The sequence below is a fragment of the Polypterus senegalus genome, chromosome 10 (genome assembly GCF_016835505.1).
Source record: "Polypterus senegalus isolate Bchr_013 chromosome 10, ASM1683550v1, whole genome shotgun sequence".
In the NCBI taxonomy this organism is placed as follows: Eukaryota; Metazoa; Chordata; class Cladistia; order Polypteriformes; family Polypteridae; genus Polypterus; species Polypterus senegalus.
In genome coordinates this window covers 945,450-969,805 of record NC_053163.1, presented here as the reverse complement: position 1 = coordinate 969,805, position 24,356 = coordinate 945,450, and the positions used below count along the sequence as shown (strand labels likewise).

General features: G+C 39.1%; 1 protein-coding gene across 1 annotated transcript in view; it reads left to right on the top strand.

Moving 5' to 3' along the window:
- The window catches only part of LOC120536337 (solute carrier family 26 member 9-like), a 50,722-nt gene extending 35,673 nt beyond the window's left edge, over positions 1 to 15,049 (top strand). The window contains 8 exon segments of the mRNA XM_039764663.1: positions 412 to 481; positions 751 to 843; positions 1,697 to 1,807; positions 6,023 to 6,268; positions 10,358 to 10,412; positions 10,570 to 10,715; positions 14,328 to 14,387; positions 15,008 to 15,049. Coding sequence (XP_039620597.1) covers positions 412 to 481; positions 751 to 843; positions 1,697 to 1,807; positions 6,023 to 6,268; positions 10,358 to 10,412; positions 10,570 to 10,715; positions 14,328 to 14,387; positions 15,008 to 15,049 — 823 coding nt within the window.
- Positions 15,050 to 24,356: the final 9,307 nt, after the last annotated feature.

Below are 24,356 nucleotides of genomic sequence, written 5' to 3'. Positions count from 1 at the left end.
TGGGGAACAAGTAAAAATCACAGGGAGCTAAATCAGGCCAATAGGGAAGATGATCAAGGACAGGAATGTTTTTGTTGGTCAAAAACTAATTATGGATAAAGAGAAAATTTGTGAAAAATTTTATGTTGATTCACTGTTCGATTTTTTTACCCAACATTATCACGGCAACTTGTGTAGCAATTGTTGTGCAAATACTAACTGGGCTATTCACAGGATATACCTGGCCAGTCGTCGGTTTGTGAGGGCATGTAGGAGGGGATATAGTTCTATGATTCACGTCCAGCCAACCCCCAGACAGTTTTCCGGGAAAGCCCCAAGCCCAGTCCAGTTATTTTTGTGTCTCACCTTGTATATGGCTGTCTATCCCACACTTCTGCAAAGCTCAAGACTGTCTTGTTCTGTTCTTTTCAGTCGAAACGGCTCTGCTGTTGGTCAAGTTCTAGGCACAGACCTTTACAAGAATCCTAAAGTGTACAGCCAGGTAAGCGAGGATGGGTATATGTGTTACGTGTTTACTTTCATTTTCTGTTCTCTTCTGGTTGTTTGTACTTTTTCATGGTTTCACCAGGGCTTTTCTGTAATGTTACCTGGGTGATTTTTTATCTGCATTTTTAATGAATAATGTATTGTTTGCAATCAGACCAGGACAACAGTCGAAAAAACCATGCAGTTATAGGCAGAAGCACCACCATTAATGTGACTCACTGTTCATTATGTTAAACTTATTTATTTTCTGAATTTACTAATCAGGTTCAGGATTTGAATGGAATCAAAATTGTCACCTACTGCTCTCCAATTTACTTTGCAAATGCAGAAATTTTCCGGCAGAAGGTCATTAACAAGGTGAGAGAAAGAAAGGTACCAGATGAGGATTATGGACAAGGTAAGAGAAAGAGAACTGGGCTATGCTAGTGCACCCAATTCCATTTACTCCTGGTTATTGGAGATACATTGCAGGTTAGTAGGTATAAGAAAAGAGGCAACACCTCTGACATTTACTGTAGCCAAAAATAAAGGGTTATTTCCCCACTTCAGAACAGGTAGTCCACCTGAAGCTAAGTATGTTCGGGCCCGGCCAGTACTTGGATGGGAGACTAACCAGGAAAAATTTAGGTTGCTGCTGGAAGAAGTGTTGGTGAGGAAAGTAGAGGTGTTTACCCAGTTGTCTGAACGTGGATCCCAATGTCCCAGTGCAGTGACAGGGACACTGTGTTGTAAATATTTTGACGTCCTTCAGATATAAATGTAAAACCAAGGTCCAAACTCTCTGCAGTCATTAAAGATCCCTGGGCATCCTTTGAAAAGAGTAGAGTATATCCCAATGTCCTGGCTAAATTGCCCACCACAGCCTGGTCATTCTGGCCATCTAATCATCCACTGTCTCTAATCGTCTATCTCTTTCTCGCCATTTCACCACCACCAGCACCTTCACATCTAATGTGTGGTGAGTGTACTGGTACAAAATGGCTGCCGACGCATCATCAAGTTGGATACTGCACATCAGTGGTGGTTAAAGTGGCTCCCCATTCACTATGTAAAAGCACTTGAAGTTGGTAGAAAGCACTACATAAATATAAATAATTGTTATTATTATTACTATTAAGGCAAACAGAACCCCTCCAGTATTGTATTTCTTTTGGGTTTAGTCCACTGTAAAGATCATTCCTGATGTGCACATGATATTTGATATTTACAGACCGGACTGGACCCTGGAAAAATGTTGATCGAGAACAAGAAGTTCTTCAAGAAGGAAAAGGAAATGAAGAGCAATGCCAAACGCAGATCTTTGAAAAACTCAAAGCAGCAGGTAGAGTACCTTGTTAGTATGACTAAAGCAGAGACTGGTGGAGATCCCCTATGTGTCAGGCATTGGAGGAACTTAAACATGTAGGGAACTTCTTAATAGAATAAACTCAAAGGAATCTGCTAATGTAAGCAGATAAGCGAAAGATAAATTAAGCAGTTAGGACAAGGAAGGAGGAACAGAAACTAAGATAAGACAGTGGAAAGATAAATTAAAGTGACAAAAAAAGAATCAGGGTGAACGTGTTTTAAACGCAACAGAAATTATGATCGTTAGACTACTAGAATACTTTCTAGCAATTATTTTTCATTTAATGAAAGTGAAAGTGGTTGAGGACATACAGTAAACGAGGGTGAAAATTTTTGCAATTAGAATAAGACAAGAATCATGTTCAAGAGATTCCTCATCTGTAAATAGTTTATTGTCCAGTAGTATCCATTGCAGCTTCACTAACTTGAAACATCCACAGCAACCATTGCAATAGAACATTTGATAGCATCATCAAACCTTGATCATAAAAATATGAAAATGTAATTAAAAATAAAATAATAAAAATCAGATGAGTAAAGAAATTGCCAAACACATCAAATTAGTCCAAAAAAAATGGAGATTATGACAAGCAGGAGGAGATTCTCTGTAATACTGAGTTGCAAAATTCACCAAAGGTTTTAGCAGCAAATATGATCTGTTTGTTTAACCTTGTGTTACATTGTTGGCTGAATATTTTCCTTTAAATTTACTGGAGGGACCGAGGGCTGGACCATTCGGAGGCTGCTTCTGGGCCACGTGTGGCCCATGAACGGCCACTAGAATAGGCTGGATTTAAAGTATAGTTTCTTAAACTACTGGGTTACTAACTTTTGGGTCACACAGGATCAGGACTCACTGTTGTATTAGATGGAAACGTGTTGCATGTGGTTTACAAAGTGTTTCACGCTATGTGGTGATATTACTCTGCTATTACTCCAATGGGGGAACTTCACCCCACCTGATATGACTAAGAAGCACTGATTTAAAGGAAATAAACAACAAACTAAGCTAACTAAAACAAAATTCCAATATCTACAATAAGCTTCCATCCAGAAATAATACAAAAACATAAGCCAAACAATAGCTCAGACAACTATATCTCTCTATTATAAAAAAAAATCCTGGAAAGGATAAGCAGGGCGACGAGACGTGATCTTCTCGGAAGTTCTCGGAAGACACTTAAAAGACCCGCAAGACGCAAACAATATCAAATAAGAGCACAACCAGCAAAACACTCAATCATGTAAAGGCATGTAGCACACACAGATTCTGTGCTCTCAGCACATATAAAGCATATAAGGACAATACGTTCTAGATGAAAAATCAACAACTAAGCAAAGAAAAAATAGCATTGGGGAGAAAAGAAACCCAAAAGCATTGGAGAAGAAAAAAGGCTGATAAGAGATTTTGAAAGCAGTGGAATTCGAAAGGCTCAAACAAACGATGGTGCGATACACATGCAGAGAAAGGTGAAGAATATGAAAGCAGTAAAATTCCGAAGTATTGTAGTGTCCCAGCCAGGTTGAAGCCTTTTTTGTTTTAAGTAACTGTTAGATCCGATTGAGGGAGGGCAGAGTACAGCATGGAAGACTGATAGCGGGGTATTGATTGATGCGGTAATCGAGACCCAGGGGATGAGGGGTTGGAGAGGGTGCTAGAAAACTGTGTTTGGGGTTACAAAGTCAGCGATTGTTCAAGTAAAACTTTTCTGACACTTTATTATGTCAGTCGCTACAGTATCAAAAAAAAAGATAGTAAAGATCGCATTAGTGCAAACAAAAGGAAATTAACCATCAGGACAAGGTGTCATTGAAAAAATAGCAGGACAAAGTGAGGTCAGAAATAAAAGGCAAAGAGCAGAAAACAAAGTCTTTTCGCCTTCGCATCATTCAATGCACAAAACGTAGATTTACACAATAATGGATCATACGCTATGAGAATCTGTGGTCCCGCAACAGGTAAAGCAATGACATTTTTAATTTTCAAGAAAGCACAATTCGGTCAGGTGTATATTTATGATCACTGAAGCAATGCAAATTTTAACAGGCAAAAAGAAAGGTAATGTATATATTCAGCGAATAACATTAGACACCAAAGGAGATCTTGATATGTCATTCATATTAAAATGTTTACAGTTTCCTGTGAGAATAGCTTTTGCTAGGACAATTAACAAATCACAGGGACAAACATTAGAAAAAGTCAGATTATTTATTAGAGAAACAGAAACAATATTCACCCATGGGCAGTTATATGTTGCGTTGTCACAATGTGTCTCCAAAAACGGAATCAAAATTCAATGCGATCTTGAAGAAAAGGTAATTCCAAATATTGTTTTAAAGTGCAAATAATGAAATTGGCTGGTTAGGTGAATTGGCGATTCTAAATTGACCCAAGTATGTGCTTGGTGTGTGTGTGTGTGTATATGCGCGCCCTGCGGTGGGCTGGTGCCCTGCCCAGGGTTTGTTTCCTGCCTTGCGCCCTGTGTTGGCTGGCATTGGCTCCAGCAGACCCCCGTGACCCTGTAGTTAGGATATAGCGGGTTGGATAATAGATGGATAATGAAATTGAAACAATTCCAAAGAAAAAAAGCCTTTAAAATTGTATATCCAATTAACCAGACACAGGGGTTGGCGAGCAAAGCGAGCAGGGGGCAGAGCCCCCTATTCTTAAAAGGAAAAATCCTAAACTCTTTACCTGTTATGATTTGGAGTCAGGAATATTGTGAAAGGGGATGAAGCCTTCAAAACCTCCTATAGACAAGCAAGGGCCCTCCCTAGGTTGCCCAGAAAAGGCTTCACCAAAGGCAGCCTGACCTGCCAACCCTACAGGCATTATTTAGTGCATGGGGAAAAGGCTTTTAAAGTTCAAAATACACAAAAATGTTCCAAAATATTAAAAAAGCCCAACAAGAGAGGAAATAACCATAAACCCCTGCCTTGTAAAGAGTAGGGCAACAAACCAGTCTTCATTAACAAAAATAGGAAAATAAAAAAACTCTACAATCTGAAGGAAGCAAGAATTATTTGCTTATAAGGGCCATCTATAACAAGCAAGTTCCGATACAAATCCAAAACTCAAAAACCACAGACAAAAGCCACATTCTGAAATTCAACAAAGCAAAATAAAAGTAACATTCACGGCACAGAATACTCTAAACTCCTTCAAAGGGCACACAATGAATTCCAAAGAACTCAATTTCCCAAGCTGCCTTTAAAGACTGGGGGTGGATCCTTAGTGGTGATGTAATAGTGGCCCCACCTCTTGGAGATCCACCCAAAAGGCGAAAGGAACATACATAGTAGAACATAATTACACATATAGAAACTTCAAAATAAATTAAATGAAATTAATAAAAAAAAAAATTATATAATTAGACAACTAATAAATGGACAGAACAAAATTAACAGAAACGATTGAAACCCACAAACAATATCAGAAAAAAGAAATTCAACATAAACCAGGGGAGGAACCCTGGCTAAAACACAGCATAATCAAAAGTTAAAATCTAAACCATCACCATAATACTTCATTACCCAGGGACCCAGGAAGTAATAACAAAACTAAATATTTGCCTGAAAAGGAAAACATGCACCAACATAACAATACCGTGGTGAAGAACTGAGGGGATCACTGAGCTTTAAATAACAGAGCCTCAGGTAACCATTCTAGTTGGCATCACACTGGAATAAAGAGACATCAAGGGAACAACAATTCATACATATAAAGGACTTTAGGGAAAAGCAGCAGAACAAATACATCCAGAAGTGGAGCTTCATCAAATACATGACAGTTGGCTTAACTGTTACAATCTAAATTTTAAAAGATCAGCAGACACCCTGAAGAGTGTGATGTTGTTAGCTTATACATGAAAGTAGTAACAGTGTCAGGTAAATATGAGAAGAAGAGGCCAGATGACACTATCTTTAACTAGATGGAACTTTTTAAATATTGATGTAAATAGGGTGATTTGATTTAAAGCTTCTCAGCTGAAGTTGAGATATGTACAGGGGCTGATATATACGATCCTTCCCAGGAGAGCATCTTATTTATGAAGTAAACAGAAGTGTTGTCATTAAATGTTAGCAGCCACCCTCCACACCAGAGGAGTAGTTAAAACGTCATGAAAGTGCAGAGGTATGTTGTGTTGAGCTGCTTCATACACTAATAATGCCCTCTCGTTCCACCTAGGCAGTGTCCATGCAGGAGCTCAAAACCGACTTTGACCCAACCATTGACTCTAACAACAACATGGAGACCAGCAGCAGCAACTTTTCTTATGTCAACTTCAACAGCAACAGCGTTGTGGACCTGGACAGCATTCCCTCATTTACAGAGCCAGCAGCAAAGCCCCCTGCCCCTCCATTTCACACCCTGATCCTGGATCTAGCTGGTGTCTGCTTTGTTGACCTCATGGGCATAAAGACTCTCACTCAGGTAGGAAACATTTAGTTCATTCATATGTCAGTTTTACCAATGATACATCTGAAGAATTGAAAGGATTGACAATAAAATCACGTGAAGGTCAAGATTGTTTTCTCCAACACCCCATAATCTGCAGGTAAGTTTCACACTCATTTGTTGCCAATGAGAAAGGATGTTAGTACAACAGTTAGAAAAAAAGCTTTAGAATCTTAAAAATAAGCCCACCATTGCTTGAGAAATGTGATTAGCATATTGCTTGTTTAAGAGTTTATACATCCAATCAATAGCATACTCTGTGTGACCGCGTGACGATGTGACGATCTGACTAAAAATAAAATTGTAGGGCACACATTAAAGAATACATTGAATTCAATTAAAATGAATAGATTCTTTAAAGTGAAATTTCTGATTAAAGTTGATTAAGTCTGTAGGATTATGGTTATAATTGGAGAAATTTTCAAATTGTGAGAGTTATTTTTTTTTTAATCATTTAAGGAAACGCACAATTTTATTTTTAGTCACATATGACCAACAAAATCAGTGCATTTTTGAATAAAATTGTGTCACTTAAAAATCTTTTTTTATATATATTTTTTGCCACCCTAATGCCACACGGTTCTCAGCATGTTACAAAAACCTTGACTTGCGTGGGACGGTGATTTGACAGAAGTGACATTAGCGACAGAATGGAATTGAACCTACAATCTTAAAGTGAAATGTGACATTCATTCCCGTTTATTTTTCATTTCAGAAAATCTTAACCACGGTGAAACCTTACATGTGTGAAGTACTGGAAATGTGCATTTCTCTATGGGACAATCACATTTTCAGTCTTTCTTAGAAAAGCCCAACACTTTATCCACTGAGCCAGTATCGCCAAATCACTGAAACGAGTATTTCGCCAAATTTGTATATAAATGATGAAAAATTGTTACATTAAAAAAACCAAATTAATTTGTGTACATTGATCTCAAACCTTTAAACATTTGATTGAACGCCCAACATGCTAGCCACTTGACCAATGCTGCTTAACTGTCATATTAAGTAATTTGACAAAACTTCAATATCAATTAATCAAAATTATTAATTTTTTAATAAATTTGTCTACATTGGTCTTGAACCTTCGACCATTTAAACAAGAGTCCAACATGCTAACCCAGGGGTGGGCAAAGTCATTCCTGGAGGGCTACAGTGGCTGCGGGTTTTTGCTCCAACCCAGTTGCTTAATTAGAAAACAATCCTTACCAATAATTACCTTTCATGGCTTGTTTATGCTTTAACTCTGCTATGTCAAGTCATTCTCATGTTCTAGATTTTTTTTCCATTCTAAGGATATCATCCAAATACTTTGAAGTGTGAAACGGATGGGTAATTCTCAACCCTTCACTTTTTTCTCTTCTCTTTCCTTCCAAGTATTTAATTAAACCAAATAGTTCACAATAAATACACACAGGTGTAAAGGGGAACAAGCAAAATGGATAACTGCTGGTTTCTTTTGTCATTTGCATCTTATTGCTAATAAGGAGCAATTAAAAACCGAGAATGCTGCTGTTTAAGACTTAAATAAGCAAGAAGGGTTCAAAATCCTAGTGAGGGAGACAACTAAAATAAAGCAGAAGTGTTTCTAGAGCAATAAGTGATTCTTATTAAGCAATTGGGTTGGAGCAAAAACCTCCGGAAATGACTTTGCCCACCCAGACGCTAACCACTTGACCAACACTGCTAATTCATATATATGTTTGTTGGCTAAAAGCACTATATATATATATATATATATATATATATATATATATATATATCCATCCATCCATTTTCCATCCCGCTGAATCCGAATACAGGGTCACGGGGGTCTGCTGGAGCCAATCCCAGCCAACACAGGGCACAAGGCAGGAAACAATCCTGGGCAGGGTGCCAACCCACTTCAGGACACACACAAACACACCCACACAACAAGCACACACTAGGGCCAATTTAGAATCGCCAATCCACCTAACCTGCATGTCTTTGGATTGTGGGAGGAAACCGGAGCACCCGGAGGAAACCCACGCAGACACGGGAGAACATATATATATATATATATAAGATTAGAGTTTACACAGACAGACACGCAGACTCAGAAGTCCCAAAAACACACAAGTTTATTATTTTTCTTCACAGCACCATACAATACATAAAACAGCCGCAATTATTCAGTCCCTTCTTTTCTCTCAAGTCTTCTTCTGTCGCATCTACTCCTCTACTCGTAAGCTCCATTCTCTTCCACCTGATTCCGTCTCACCTAATGGAGTGCCTATACTGCCCCGTATATGCTCCAGGTACTCCATAATGCTCTTCCAGCAGCACTTCCTGGTGTGGCGGAAGTGCTGCATGAGCACCCGGAAGGACTCTGGATGTGCCTGCATTCACTTCCGGCAGCACTTCTGGGTGTGGTGGAAGTGCTGCAATCCATGGCTCTGTAATCATCTGGGCACCCCCTGGTGGTGGCCATGGGCCCCAGTAGGGTTGAACTTCTAAACTCTGATCCTGTGGCCCCAATGTAGACCAGGGCGGCTGCCCTCTCGTGGCCCAGGGGAGGTATTTTTCCTTTCCAGGTCCTTCCAGACGTTCTGGCTGGGGATCCTGCAACTATATATATATATATATATATATATATATATATATAGTGATAGATTAAGGGCTCTCTCGCTCCCTTGAACCCTCAGACCACTCATCAGACACCAGGTAAAAGTCCAATAATAATATTTATTATTATAAATAAGTGCACAAAGCACCTCCATCTCCCCTAAACTTCAATAAATAATACAATAATCCAATAATAAACAATCCTCCAATCGCCCAGACGCTTAGCCACCCTGCCTCCCAACTCAGCTCAATTGTCTGGGATCTCCCACAGTCCTTTATAGTCCTTGACCTGGAAGTGCTTCTGAGCCCTTAGTCCATGTAATTATCCAGGACTTCCAGGTCAGGTAAAAACTTCTCTTTTTTCTTCATCCCAGAAGTATATCATTTCTTCTGTTCAAGTGACTTGGCTATATGGGAAATATAAATCCCTGGGTTCCCTGCAGCGACTCCTGGCGGCCTTCTTGGTATCCAGCAGGGCTGTACATTATAATTCCACTGTCCATAATTCCCTGCTGGCATTCGGGGCACCTCTATGCTGCAAGGAGGGCTCCATCTGGCGGCCTGGGAGTATTAGCTGGGATGAATGGCCGGCCATATCTCACAATATATATATATATATATATATATATATATATATATATATATATATATATATATATATATATATATATATATGTGTGTGTGTGTAATTGCTAAAAGTATAATATAAGGAAAAGAGAAACTTAAATTTGATGTAATTAATGTACAAATTATGGGTCAGAACTGATGAAATGTTGCATTGTCACAGGAGATCAGCATACATGCAAAGTTTGAAGGAAATCGGTTTGGTAGAAGTGGGTAAAAAATTGATTCCATAATTTGACCAAGACAAACAGAGAGGGCAAGTTGAATAAAATCATGTAATAATAATAAAAAGTAGTACTGTTTTATGACACATATGCCTGTCACAGGGAAAGCAAAATTATCAAGCAATATTTTGTGTTACCTTCTCCTTATGCTATTTATTGATTTAGGAGGATACTTGACCTGTGGTGATTTACAAAAAAAGAAAAAAAAACGTATGTAGAAATTGATTTGTTAAGGAAGTGCAAGGAATATAGAAGAAAACATTAAAGCAGAACGCATGATGCTTAGCAGTAAAGCTCATCCCAAGACATGATAAAAACTAGTGCCATAGCTAAAGCACAGTAGGTGGTGGTCGTGAGAATCAACACAAGACGAGATCAGAAAAACAGAATGCCTAATGAGGACCGGGGGATTTGTGAAGAGGTTTGTCTTTAGCAGGTGTCTGAACATCATTAGAATGGAAGCAGTTCAAGGTCTATTTTAAACCTTTAGGAGAAAATATGTTGAAAAGTTTTAAAGGGGATAATTGTTTTCAGTAAACCTAATGAGTGGGAAGGAATGAACACAATCAGAGGACATATTTGGGATTTTACATTGCTTCCCTTCTTGAGAGTGTGTTTCTCCCTTTGACAGATGACCTCCTGTTATCAGAAGGTTGGAATAAAACTATACCTGGCGAATGTTCAAGGTAGGAATTTTTCAACCTGGTTGTTAATCTGCAAGGACGTCATTTGTGAGGTGGGTTAGATAACAACTGGTGTGCTGATAAGAAGTCTACAGGCAGAAACATTTTATTCAAAACATTTGGATTTGGGATTTTCACTCTCATTCTTCTTTCCGTACAGCTCAAGTGTTTGAGGAGCTAGATGCTGGGGGTGTCTTCAAAGATGGCAGCCTTGACAAAAAGCATCTCTTTCTCTCTGTTCATGATGCTGTACTTTGGGCTTTGGAGGAAACAAGTGACACGTTGGAGCAGGAGACTCTAGACAAGGTTAGAAAAGCCTGAAATGCATCAAGCAAAAAGATAAATGGTTGTAAAGAAATGCAGGCTTTCAGTTGCTCCCAATGACAATTATTCAGAACTCCCCTTTGAACACTTTACTTTGAATAAACTAACGCCTTAGTGAATATTTATAATCTGCACTAGAACTTAATGATTATCTGACATGCTAGCCAACAACCTAGATGATGCTAATACTCCACACACAAACTCCACACAACTTCCAATCCAATCGCTGCTCCTCCACCAATTATACTTATGTAGACTTCCCAAAATGCTGACATCAGCATATCAGTCCAAAGTTATGGGGTGTTTTCATTTGATTACCCCACTGTTTAACTGAAGGATCAGAGAATAACGCAGATGAAAAAAAATAAATGGAAGCAATACCTGCAAAATGTGTGTAACTATTATACATACAACTTTTTAGCACATACAGTACTTAACTTGTAGCTCTGTTGCCTATTCTTTTCATGGGACTGCCATTGCTAATAATCTGTGACTGCTCAGTAGGAAAAAAGTGAACTGTTCTCTCCAAGTGGGAGGTGAGGAGTTTAAGTACCTCAGGGTTTTGTTTACAAGTTAAAAGTTTTGGTGACACTGACAGACATATAGGGAGACAAGAGCAGTTATACCAATCTGTAGTGGTGAAGAAGGACCTGAGTTAGAAGGCAAAGTTATCCAGTTACCGGTCGATGTAAGTCTCCACTCTCACCGATGATCATAAGCTTTGGGTAATGACCAAAATAATGAGCTTGTGGGTACAAGCAACAGAAATGAGCTTATTCTGCAGGGTGTCTGGGCTCTCCCTTAGAGATTGGGTGAGAAGCACAGAGATGCGGGAGAGGCCTGGAGTAGAGCCAATGACCCACCTCTTTGAGAGGAGCCAGTTGAGGTTGTCTGGGCATTCCTAAAACCCAGGGCTTGCTGGGAGGGTTATATCTCCCAGATGGCCTGGGAACATCTTAGGATCCCACAGAATGAGTTGATAAGTGTGGTTGGGGAAAGCGATGTATGGGCCTCGCTGCTAAGACTGTTGTCCCCGCAACCAGGTCCCAGATAAGTGCTGGAAAATGAATGAATAACTACATGTGCATTGAAAAATCATTGTAAGTCATTTTTCTTTTTTGATCAATTATACAAGCTGTGGAAGTCTCGTACCTATTTACTTGCTGCCATGCAGCACTTTGAATTGCCATGCAGCAGTTATCACGCTGCTCAAAGTGCTCCTCCATGTAGTGGTAATTACTCAGGACACGCAATACTCCACTGGGGTGACTGGGGATTCTGGCACATATGTTATTAGCACATTTACTCAACAATGGAAAAAATTTGAGGGAACATTGGTCCTAGATGGTAAGCTGTTTGTCAGTCTACTAGAAGATGTCTTCCTATTAATCACATTCCAAGATTTCATGGTTATTTGGTAAATTATTGACAGTATCTATTTCAAAAACACTCTTTTTCTTGTGCATATAAAATTGGAGAACGTATCTGTCCCCTTATTTTAAAGTAGCAGAATGAAGGTCTGAAGATTACTCTCCCCTGCCTGAAGGTTATGTACAATGTACATCAAACGTTTTCAGAATGTAAAACTCTCCAGGCACTCCATTTTCATCTCACACCATAATGATGTCAGTACTAGGACATTATGGACTGTATTCATCCCAATATAAATGAGTGTTTGATAGATAGATAGATAGATAGATAGATAGATAGATAGATAGATAGATAGATAGATAGATAGATAGATAGTTTGTGTCTTAATGACTCTATGATAGACTGACGTTATAACCAGGGATTGCTCCTGCCTTGTACTTAGTGGTCTTGGGATAAGTTGCAGCTCCTCACTGTACGATAATGGTAAAAGTGGATTTTGAAAATAGTTAAACAAGTCTATTTAATGCATGAATATTCTGGCATTTATATAAGTTTGTGCCCTACGGTCAGGTAGTACCCTTCTTAACATTCAGTCCTGTGCTACTACTAGAATAATTAATTGGTGTCACACTTACAGAGGATTAGAAGATCTTAAGGAATTTTCTATTTAACCTCCTTGGCTTTATCTCTGATTGTGTCTTGGGTTCGGAATTCTTTGTAAAAGCTGGTAGCACTGAGTGTCTCTCTTTTAAAGCTGTTATGATCTGATGTGAGGCGTTAAGAACAAATGTCTCTCAGGACAGTTTTCTCTTGCTATCTTGTGTTTAGAATAACATCATGCTGTAAAAAAAATCCTGACTATTTCTATGCGTTTTGCCACTCTATGGCAACTCATTAATATTCATAAGTGGGGTGGAGCCCAAAAAAGCCACAATGAAGTACAAGCGAAAGCATTAATTGAATCAAGAAATAATAATGGCAATGTGAATTGATCATCAGATGTTGATGCGGATCATGATACTAATGCATACTGCGCTCTACAACTGAACCGCTGTGATATCCCTGGTGAATTTGGTTGCCTGAAGCTTCAGTGTGGCAAAAAAGTAAAATGATTGCAATCAAGTGGAAGGACAAGAAAGATATTAACACCCTAGACACTGTTTGTAATACAGTAGCTGTCAATGTTTGTGTCAAGAGAAATGAAGAAGTCACCATGCCAGCCTACAGTAACACAGCATGCAAGTCAGTCATGCAGTTCAGGCACTGGTATTCTACCCTGTCATGCACAAGGAACAGAACAAACATAGAAAAGTGTACAAAGAAACACACTTCTACAGTCCTGACTGCCACATCCAGCTGTGCTGGCAACTCATCATGAAGGATGCGTACTAAACCTGCATCAGTACCACAGTGGACATTAGACATACCTTATCTACTGTATTTATGTTGATGTTTTGGTATTTACATGTTTCTGCTGAACAACATTTTTTCATAACACTAAAGAGGTTAAATAATAGTTGAGATGTCCCCTGTAATTAATCCAGTTTTCCGTTATTACAAGAGAGGGAGCATCAGACATATAAACAGCCTCCGTTTGCAATGACAAATAACAACAAATATGGAAATGCTTGGCCTTGTAAATGTGGAGATCATTTCAGCTGTAAAATTTATCTTTCAAATCAAAATTAAGGAAATAGTTTCACATTTCACAGTCTCCATCTTGTATGGATATAAAAGGTGGCATAATATCTGGGTAGATTAAAAGTCTTTGGTGAACAAATGGGCCAGAGAGATGGCATATGATCATATGATAACATATGATCTCATCATCGTCAAGGTAGACATACTGGAAACATTTGTCATAAGAAATCTACATTACAGAGAAAAGCTCACAGAAATTTTCCCTTACATAAGAAAACTTGAAACAAGGATAGGAAGAATGAAATGTCAAACAAGTGGCTGGATACCTAGAACTTGTTCCTTCAGGAAATGCATCCCATTTGGATGAGGGTGATACAACATAAGAACATAAAGAAAATCAAAGAGGAGGAAACATTCAGTCTATCAAGCTCATTTGTTTAATTAATAGCTATGTTGGCTCAGTATCTTCAGCAGGCTTAACCACAGGCTATCAAAGCCGTCTGAAAAAATGCCAGATGATTCTGGATTCTTTCACGTGATGAATAATGAAACAGTAATATTGGGTGTGTTTTTACATTTTAGGAGAATTCTGGAGAGAATAACCAAGAAATGGAGGAATTAAATATACATGATCTTGAAGAGGTAAGAGAGTGTACCCACTGCATTGAACAATTATTAGCCTTCTTGTGGTACTGTACTGTACAAAAATATCTTACGTTAAACTAAATAAACAGTTAAATTGTTGAATTATCACTTTAAAGTGTTCATATTGGAACTATGGAAAGAAACTTAGTTTTAGTTCAGGAGCAGATTGGACTGAGATTGGTTCTTTGAAGAACAGAGCAGGAAACAGATGACATCTTTAGCAAGTAGGTAGGAGCAGCCCATAGCAGCCTTTTACCCTCAGGTTGAAGAGCAGATGAGAACAGGAGCACAAGGATACTTCTGAGCATGGATGAGACTAAGTATGGCTGGGTGCAGACGGGATGGAGATTGAAGCTGTGGGGAACAGGTGAATGAAATCTCTAAAATGAAGATGAGAGTGTTATAAAAAATCAGTCCAACTCAGCCATCGACTTTGATTCCATTTGGACACTTTTTGGGTGTTAATATGCAATTGTTGATTTTGTGGTGTGATTGTTAGGCATAAATTAAACTTGCTGTTTGGGTTTACTTGGAATAACACTTTAATAATAATATGTGCGTGACACTATGCAGAACTATCTTTAACTACCTTCTAACACTGTCTCTTGCTTCCCTAGGAAATGTTTGGGTCAATGTTTGATAAGAGTGAGTACATTTAAATGAAGCAGCAAAGAGCAACGTTTACGTCGTGAGAAAAACTGACCAATCTGAACTTGGAGGCCACCCTGCATCTGACACATAGAAGTGAGGACTGACAGACAAGCTGAAGCTCTAGAGCAGACATATGGCAAAGCTGGAGAAATCCTCACAATGGTCTTTCTTGGCTGGATATGGCCAGTCTCTTCATCATTTGTTTCTTGTTCATTTGAGTTAAGAGCTGATTATGCTGTCATCCCAGAGTACCTTCTGACCCCCCAGCCCCCCATCACTTCCAAAGGATTCCTAAAAGTTGGAAGTCATCTGCTGCTCCTTCAACCATTCCATCTGTCCCTTTAGCCATCTTCCTTCTAATAAATGTACTGAACAAATGTGAGAAGTATGGACACTGTCGCGTTGACAAGTCGTTCATGTGACATGCCTTTCTGCTTTTAACTTCCTTTTAATATAATGAGACAGGTTAGCATGGCTGTCCTATTTGCAGCTGAAACAAGAGGATTTATCTGAGTTCCATTCCCAGAAGCAGTGCCACTACTTTAGATTAGCACGAATGTTCCTGTTGTAGTTGTTGTACTGCCGATGTATACTTCTGTATAATATGAAGGGAATTCACAGAATTAGGTTATTGCAATAAAATGGTCACAATTTATAAGATACACCCAAAAAAATCTTTATTGTCCAGTGATATTTGTCTCTGTTCTGACAAGATTTTAAAGATAAAGTAAAGAGACACAAAGACATAATGCATTTATATTGGCATCTTATATAATACATACGTGCCAACATCATACCTCATGATGCCATCCTTTCACTTGACTACCACTGAGATGTTGCTGCTATCAACAAGATAGCAACACAAAATGACGCCATTGACAAAGATTTAAAAAGCAAGAAGGCATTGTAGTGAAATAATTCCAAAAAACAATGAATAACAAAGACAGGACTCCCACATGATGGGCTAAAATATGTCATGTAAAGCGGCTCATGTAAGACAGAAAGTATCCTGACAGTCCATACGCAAAACCAAAGTGGGGCCAACTTAGAGTAACCAATTAACCAGACACACCCAAGGAACATCCACACGGACACGGGGGAAACATGTAAACTCCACACAGTTAATTACTGGGCAGTGTATGTAAACTGGGGATGCTGAATATGTGAAGCAGCAGCAGCAGCAGTAGCAACAGCGGCATTAGCCTTCTCACTACTGTGCTGCCTGCGCCAATAGTATCTGTTGCTATTGATAAAATTCTAAAAAGCTTAGTGTGGTAACACACAAGAATAATGATTCTTGATTTTATTCTCTTTGTGTAGCACTTGATCTCCCACACACACTTATGAAAGTCATTCATTCATTTTCTAAATGCATTTTGTTTGTCAGTGTCACACTAAGCTAAAGCCTGTCCAGGGTACAAAGACTGAAAGGCCTGAATAGGATGCTGATTCATTAAATGTTGAAAATACACGTTCTCTATTAAAATGTTATATGAAAACCTCAGTGTTTTTCTATGCAACTCAATTGGGCATGGGGAGATAATGTACAGGCTGCAGATTGTACATCCTCAGATGTGCACTTCGACCATTCACTCTAACTGGGGTGTTTGTTTAACTCCTTGCTTCTTGAGAATTGTGGGAGAGACTCTATATCAATTTATGCTTATGTCCTGATTCTAAAGGTTAAAAGCACCCTTTCTCATCAAATGAACATCCTGGCAAGGCTATCTGAATGTAACCTTTCATCAAATGCTGCACAGATGTTGAAGTTTATTTTTCTGCACCATGTCTGGTACAATAGCTGCGCATTTCATATGACCAAACATGACAGAAGTCCTTACTGAGTCTATATGGGTTTTCATTGGGTACTTCTTCTTTTCTCCAACACCCTGAAAATGTACATATTAGGTGGTTTGGTGACTTTAATCTGTCCCAATAAGTTTGGATGTGTTCAGTGAATGTGTCTAGTAATGCCACCATATCCAGTCTGAATGCTCCCTGCCTCACATTAAATCATGTCAAAGTGGTATAGAAATAGATAAATGAATGAAATGCATCTAAAGGACGTGCTTTAGGTGTAAAGGCGGTGATTAATTGAATCAAATGATCCACAGATGCATGTCAATTCCCTGCAAATACCTATAATGGTTTGTAGAGGCAAATCTATCTATCTATCTATCTATCTATCTATCTATCTACAGTGCATCCGGCAAGTATTCACAGCGCATCACTTTTTCCACATTTTCTTATGTTACAACCTTATTCCAAAATGGATTAAATTCATATTTTTCCTCAGAATTTTACACACAACGCCCCATAATGACAACGTGAAAAAGGTTTACTTGAGGTTTTTGCAAATTTATTAAAAATAAAAAAACTGAGAAAGCACATGTACATAAGTATTCACAGCCTTTGCCATGAAGCTCAAAATTGAGCTCAGGTGTATCCTGTTTCCCCTGATCATCCTTGAGATGTTTCTGCTGCTTAATTGGAGTTCACCTGTGGTAAATTCAGTTGGTTGGACATGATTTGGGAAGGCACACAAATCCAAGCATGAAGTCAAAGTAATTGTCTGTAAACGTCCAAGACAGGACTGTCTCGAGGCACAAACCTGGGGAAGGTTACAGAAAAATTTCTGCTGCTTTGAAGGTCCCAATTAGCACAATGGCCTCCATCATCCGCAAGTGGAAGAAGTTTGAAACCACCAGGACTCTTCCTAGAGCTAGCCGGCCATCTAAACTGAGTGATCGGGGGAGAAGGGCCTTAGTCAGGAAGGTGACCAAGAACCCGATGGTCACTCTGTCAGAGCTCCAGAGGTCCTCTGTGGAGAGAGGAGAACCTTCCAGAAGGACAACCATGTCTGCAGCAATCCACCAGCAATCAGGCCTGTATGGTAGAGTGGTCAGACGGAAGACACTCCTTAGTAAAAGGCACATGGCAGCCTGCCTGGAGTTTGTCAAAAGGCACCTGAAGAACTCTCAGACTATGAGAAAGAAAATTCTCTAGTCTGATGAGACAAAGATTGAACTCTTTGGTGTGAATGCCAGGCGTCATGTTTGGAGGAAACCAGGCACTGCTTATCACCAGGCCAATACCATCCCTACAGTGAAGCATGGTGGTGGCAGCATCATGCTGTGGGGATGGAACTGGGAGACTAGTCAGGATAAAGGGAAAGATGTCTACAGCAATGTACAGAGACATCCTGGATGAAAACCTGCTCCAGAGCGCTCTTGACCTCAGACTGGGGCGACGGTACATCTTTCAGCAGGACAACAACCCTAAGCACACAGCCAAGATATCAAAGGAGTGGCTTCAGGACAACTCTGTGAATGTCCTTGAGTGGCCCAGCCAGAGCCTAGACTTGAATCCGATTGAACATCTCTGGAGAGATCTTAAAATGGCTGTGCACCGATGCTTCCCATCCAACCTGATGGAGCTTGAGAGGTGCTGCAAAGAGGAATGGGCGAAACTGGCCAAGGATAGGTGTGCCAAGCTTGTGGCATCATATTCAAAAAGACTCGAGGCTGTAATTGCTGCCAAAGGTGCATTGACAAAGTGTTGAGCGAAGGCTGTGAATACTTATGTACATGTGATTTCTCAGTTTTTTTATTTTTAATAAATTTGAAAAAACCTCAAATAAACTTTTTTCACATTGTCATTATTGGGTGTTGTATGTAGAATTCTGAGGAAAAAAAATGAATTTCATCCATTTTGGAATAAGGCTGTAACATAACAAAATGTGGAAAAAGTGATGCGCTGTGAATACTTTCTGGATGCACTCTATCTATCTATCTATCTATCTATCTATCTATCTATCTATCTATCTATCTATCTATCTATCTATCTATCTATCTATCTATCTATCTATCTATCTATGTCTTTGCTGTAAATTTGAAGTACTAGAGTGTGGTACCGTGTTAGCCATTATGAATGAAGAGAAATGCCAAGCAAAATGACACCTTTTATTGGCTAACTAAAAAGATTACAATATGCAAGATTTCGAGGCAACTCAGGCCCCTTCTTCAGGCAGTAAAAGCAGGGTACAGACAACTACCAACAGAAAGTCAGACAGTAACAAAAAGTTAATTGTAAAAATATATAGAAATAGATAAAGCAAAGGAATGGTGAGTATGCCTGAAGAAGGGGCCTTAGTTGCCTCGAAATCTTGCATATTGTAATCTTTTTAGTTAACCAATAAAAGGTGTAATTTTGCTTGGGTTTTCTCTGTAAATTTGAGAATGAAGAAAGCCTGCCATCTGCTGGTGAAAGAACACAATAGCTGCTTGGCTGTTTTTGTTTTTTGCTAAAGCCTAATTCCTGCATTTTATTTCAATGTTGAGTAAGACAAAGCGGTGCCTTACAGTATTTTGCTCTATTTGCTTTTTTCTACATTTTTCCATGGCTTTCTACAGGTACCCTTTTTTATTTTCATTAGTCCAATGACATGATATAAGCTGTTAAACAGTTCTACATTTATCTGTTGTGAATGTGTGTGTGTGTACAAACTGAGATTTTTATTTAGTCCCAGTGACAAGCTTATTAAATTCTCTATCACAACAGATTTTTTTAAACTTAGCTTCTATCAGTTGCAGATGGGAAAATGCAATGTAAAAACTGCAGAAAACAAATGATACAGGGTGGTCCAGATCTAATTATGCAGATCCAGATCATCTGGATGACTTTGATTTATCCATCCATCCATCCATTTTCCAACCCGCTGAATCCGAACACAGGGTCACGGGGGTCTGCTGGAGCCAATCCCAGCCAACACAGGGCACAAGGCAGGAACCAATCCTGGGCAGGGTGGACTTTGATTTATGCGAGGACAATTCCAGTTCGGCGTGAAGACGATTCTTCCTGTCATCAGTTCGCACACTTCTCGATGGTCCAGGATTTTTTGGGCTATTTTCTATGTAGTAAACGTAATAAGTTATAGCGTAATGAAAATTTGCTTAGTTAGATCTGGACCACCCTATACAAATTGTTCCCCATCTTATGATGGGGTAGTTTAGAACTAATAACAATGCGACAAGTTGAAATAGCAAGTGAATGCAAAATAGGTGAGGCAATCGTTTTCTAGTATATAAGGAGTCACCAAAAAAGGCGCAGTACTTCAAGAGAAAGAATGGGTCAAAGCTGACCAGTTTGCCAACAATGTGCTGGTGAATAATCCAGCACTTTGAGAACAGTGTTTCCCAAAGACAAATCAGTAGGATTTGTGCATAATATAATTAAATCTTGATGCATAAAGGGCAAGGCCAAAAACCACTTCAGCATGCATGTGACCTCTGACCCCTCAGATGTTACTGTCTTTAAAAATGTCATGTGTCTGTAATGAATATCATGACATGGGCTCGGGAACACTTCAGTACACCTTTGTCAGTCAACACCACACTCACAAATGCACATTAAGGCTTTACTATGCAAATCAGAAGCCATACATCAACACTGTCCAGAAATGCCTCATCTGAGATGAATGTAGCGGGGTGAAATCATGTTTTGTGCTCCGATGAGTCAACATTTCCATTTTTAAAACAACAGAATAAAACCAACAGTTGTGTTCTCCAAATTAAAGAGGAAAAAAACCATCTCAGTTGTTATCAGCATCAGGTCCAAAAGTTAGCGTCTGTCATGGTGTGGTGAGGGCACCATTAATTCAGAAATAAGTCAAGTCAATGCCCAAATCAAGTCAAGACAAGTAGTTTTATTGTCATACCATCCATACATCATATTGCACATTAAGGCTTTACTATGCAAATCAGAAGCCATACATCAGCACTGTCCAGAAATGCCTCATCTGAGATGAATGTAGCAGGGTGAAATCATGTTTTGTGCTCCGACGAGTCAACATTTCCATTTTTAAAACAACAGAATAAAACCAACAGTTGTGTTCTCCAAATTAAAGAGGAAAAAAACCATCTCAGTTGTTATCAGCATCAGGTCCAAAAGTTAGCGTCTGTCATGGTGTGGTGAGGGCATCATTAATTCAGAAATAAGTCAAGTCAATGCCCAAATCAAGTCAAGACAAGTGGTTTTATTGTCATACCATCCATACATCATATTGCAGCATACAGTGGCATGAAATGTAGATTGCAGTGCAACATATACAGTACATAAACACAGGACAAGTGCAAAACAGGTAAAGAACTGTACTATACTATAATAGATAAAAAATAATAGTTAAGTGAATAGATCATAATAATTTGTAATAAGTAGTAATACATAAATAAATAATAACTAATAATTAAAAAACAACAATGGTTACAATTAGACTGCATATAAATAGACTACTAGGAGCTGATCTGAAGAGACTCGGGTAGCACAGAGTTCAGAGTCTGGACAGCCGAGGGGTAGAAGCTGTTGCAGAACTTGCCAAGTTATTTTGAATGCTACAGTAACTTCTGCTAAATGAAAATGGGACAAAGAGACTATGGGAGGGCTGGGAAGGGTCCTTCCTAATGCTAAGGCTTTACAAAGGTGGCAGCTGTAGACCTGCACGGTGCATACTTACTAAAGTTAACTAACTTGTGTGTTCAGCGCCTGAACAATTAATTGTCACTAAAGGAAATGATGATGTTACACATGTTTTGTGGAGCTTGTCGTTGCCACTGTTTACAGATGTTTTTAAGATTGCAGAACATGCCGGTTAAGTTCAAGGTCACATAGTAAGTCAGAGTCAAGAACTGACCTGGTATCCTCCTGAGTAAGGGTTTGATTAAGTTGGCATCACTTCACAGTGGGTATGCACAGGGTGGAGCAGTGTGTTGCACTACTGACTGACTGATCTAGATACCCAGTTTTCAATGATGTTATTGTCTAGGTCAGGTTTGCACATTCTCCATGGATTATAAGTGAATGTATATTGGTCCATCATGGGTCAGCGTGAGTGTGTAGGTGAGTTGCCCTGCAATGGATGGGTCCTGTATATAGTTGGTCCCTGCATGCTGGGATTTCTTAAGGTACTTGCAACCCTGTACTGAATTAATCAGGTTCATAACTTGATGGATGTGCAGTATATGGAGAGTGAACGGTTGAGTATTACCAGGAGCATAAGTGACCATTGGGTGGCACATAATAGACAAAGAACTTCACACACTAAGTGCAAGAAGTCAAAACCTGCAGGAGTAGTGGGTTACTTTAAAATAATTCATCTTGGTACACTCAAAAAGGAATGAAGACCCTGGCACAAAATCAAAAGAACTTCAGGATCAATTGGGTTAGTAAAGTGGGAGCCTCTCGTTGTTCTAAAGGTAAGGATGGCCAGTACTTTCCCTCCAGTCTCTTACATGGCATTCCTGACTGGAAAAGGTGGAACAATGCTGTTTTTCTTTCTTTAAGAAGCTGCCTGAAAGATACAGTACTTTACATTTTTTGTAGGGCTATGTGGTACAAGCAGAAGCTGCCTTAGGGGTGTGCAGGGCTTAGGGCTGATCAAAACCTCACAGGGCCGGTTACATCAAACGCTGTTACTGGTATATGTGGACTGTATAAACTTGCGTTCGAATTTAATAAAAATAATGTTAACATACACCGGATTTTCTCATTACAGTATTCAGGTAAACTTTTTTAAGATAACATGCGGACATTTTCAAAATATAACAATATAATCTATTTAAAAAGTTCAATTCATAATTCATGACAATACCATCACAGCATGAAATGCGATGCAGTGTCATGCAGAAACTAGCAGGGCATCTTCTACAGTAGAAAAGTACCTAAATTGTAAGAATAATCTGAGTCTCGATATGCAGGATGTCATAGTCATAAATCATGTTGATCCCATGTCAGCCGTTAATCATTAGCGATACCTGTTTTCGTGCATTAATATTCAGACTATGGAATGTTTTTAAAGACGTATATGTACAGAATTTGACCTTGAAGAAGGATTTTAAAAGGGTTCCTCTAAGAAGCAACTCAACTATATATATATACTGGAGAATATAACTTGTCAAATCCGCTCGAATGGGACACACAGACCTCAAAAGCGGGGGCCCCCTTAGGCACGAGGCCTGGGGAAGTGACCCCACTCGCCGCCCCTAAACTCTGCTGTTAGGTACAAGTACTTCAGGGGACACCAGAAGGAGATTTGTTAGGTTTTTCCTGGGCACTGCAACCCTCATAGTGTTAAAAAGAAGCCAAAAGCATTGAATCTTCTTCAACAACAAAAATGTTATTACATGTAACAGAAACTTGTAAATGTCAAAGCGTCAATATAATCACAGTGGAAAATAGTAGATCTAGTGTCCACTGTTGTAAATGCTGCATCTTGACTTGTTCACGCAACCAGAGTCACCAGGAATATCATGGCGGTTTGGCTGTACAAAGCTATATGCATCAGTTTTTCTTTGAAGTAAAATCTCAAGCAGTTCAGGCGTGGTAGAGAAACTGCCAGTCATTATACAGTAACTTTGGTCAAGCAAAGAGTCCACCAGTGACAGCTCAGATGATGTAGCGATGCCGGATTGGCTGGACTTGCCATCCCACTTGGTCCTTCTACAGTTGTTAAGTATTGACTTCCAGATTCTTGCTTCGCACAGCATGTAGAATTTGATACTGAATCGTGTCCATTTTCATGCAATGTACTGTATCTATGTCAGCCTTTCCTTGTAACCCACAAGACTTTCATCAATACTTATGTCAGGATTGCAAACATATACCTTCTGCATATTTTTCATGATCACCTGATACATATCCCGATGTGAAGTTTCAGTACTGAGTAATTGGCAACATCATTGTCATCGTTATCAGTGAAATGCAGATATTTCTTATTGAATTAACTGAGACATTCAGTCATAACTCAGCTGAAAATGGGTATCTGCAGCAACAGGCTTGTGGACCAGTAGTGTCTCTAGACTGGTTTATCCATTATAGCCTGCAGTATTAGCAAACTGGAAAACATCCACTTGTTGTCTGCAGTGACACACTGTCAGTGGGTGCAACAAGCACATGGTTTATTGTGACTTTTCCGACATTGCTCAGCATAGTGGTTCATTTCAACAAATATTTGCTCCATCAGACAATTATCAACAAATCATAAAAAGTCCAGATAAATATAATAAACATATAGCTTTAAACCAGTGTTACCTGGATTTGGGCAACAAGGATATATAGGATTGTCCGCATTAGTATGAAGCTGAACATCACTGCACAGTTGGATACATGTGAGCCACTAGGAGTTAATTCCAGGAAGGTTAAATAGGAAATTCACTAAGATCTTCTTAACCTCTAATATCCATAAGTGTGACATCCATCACCCTTTCAGTAGCATCAAGATTGAATGTTAAGTAGGATACTGCATGACTGTAGGTCACAAAG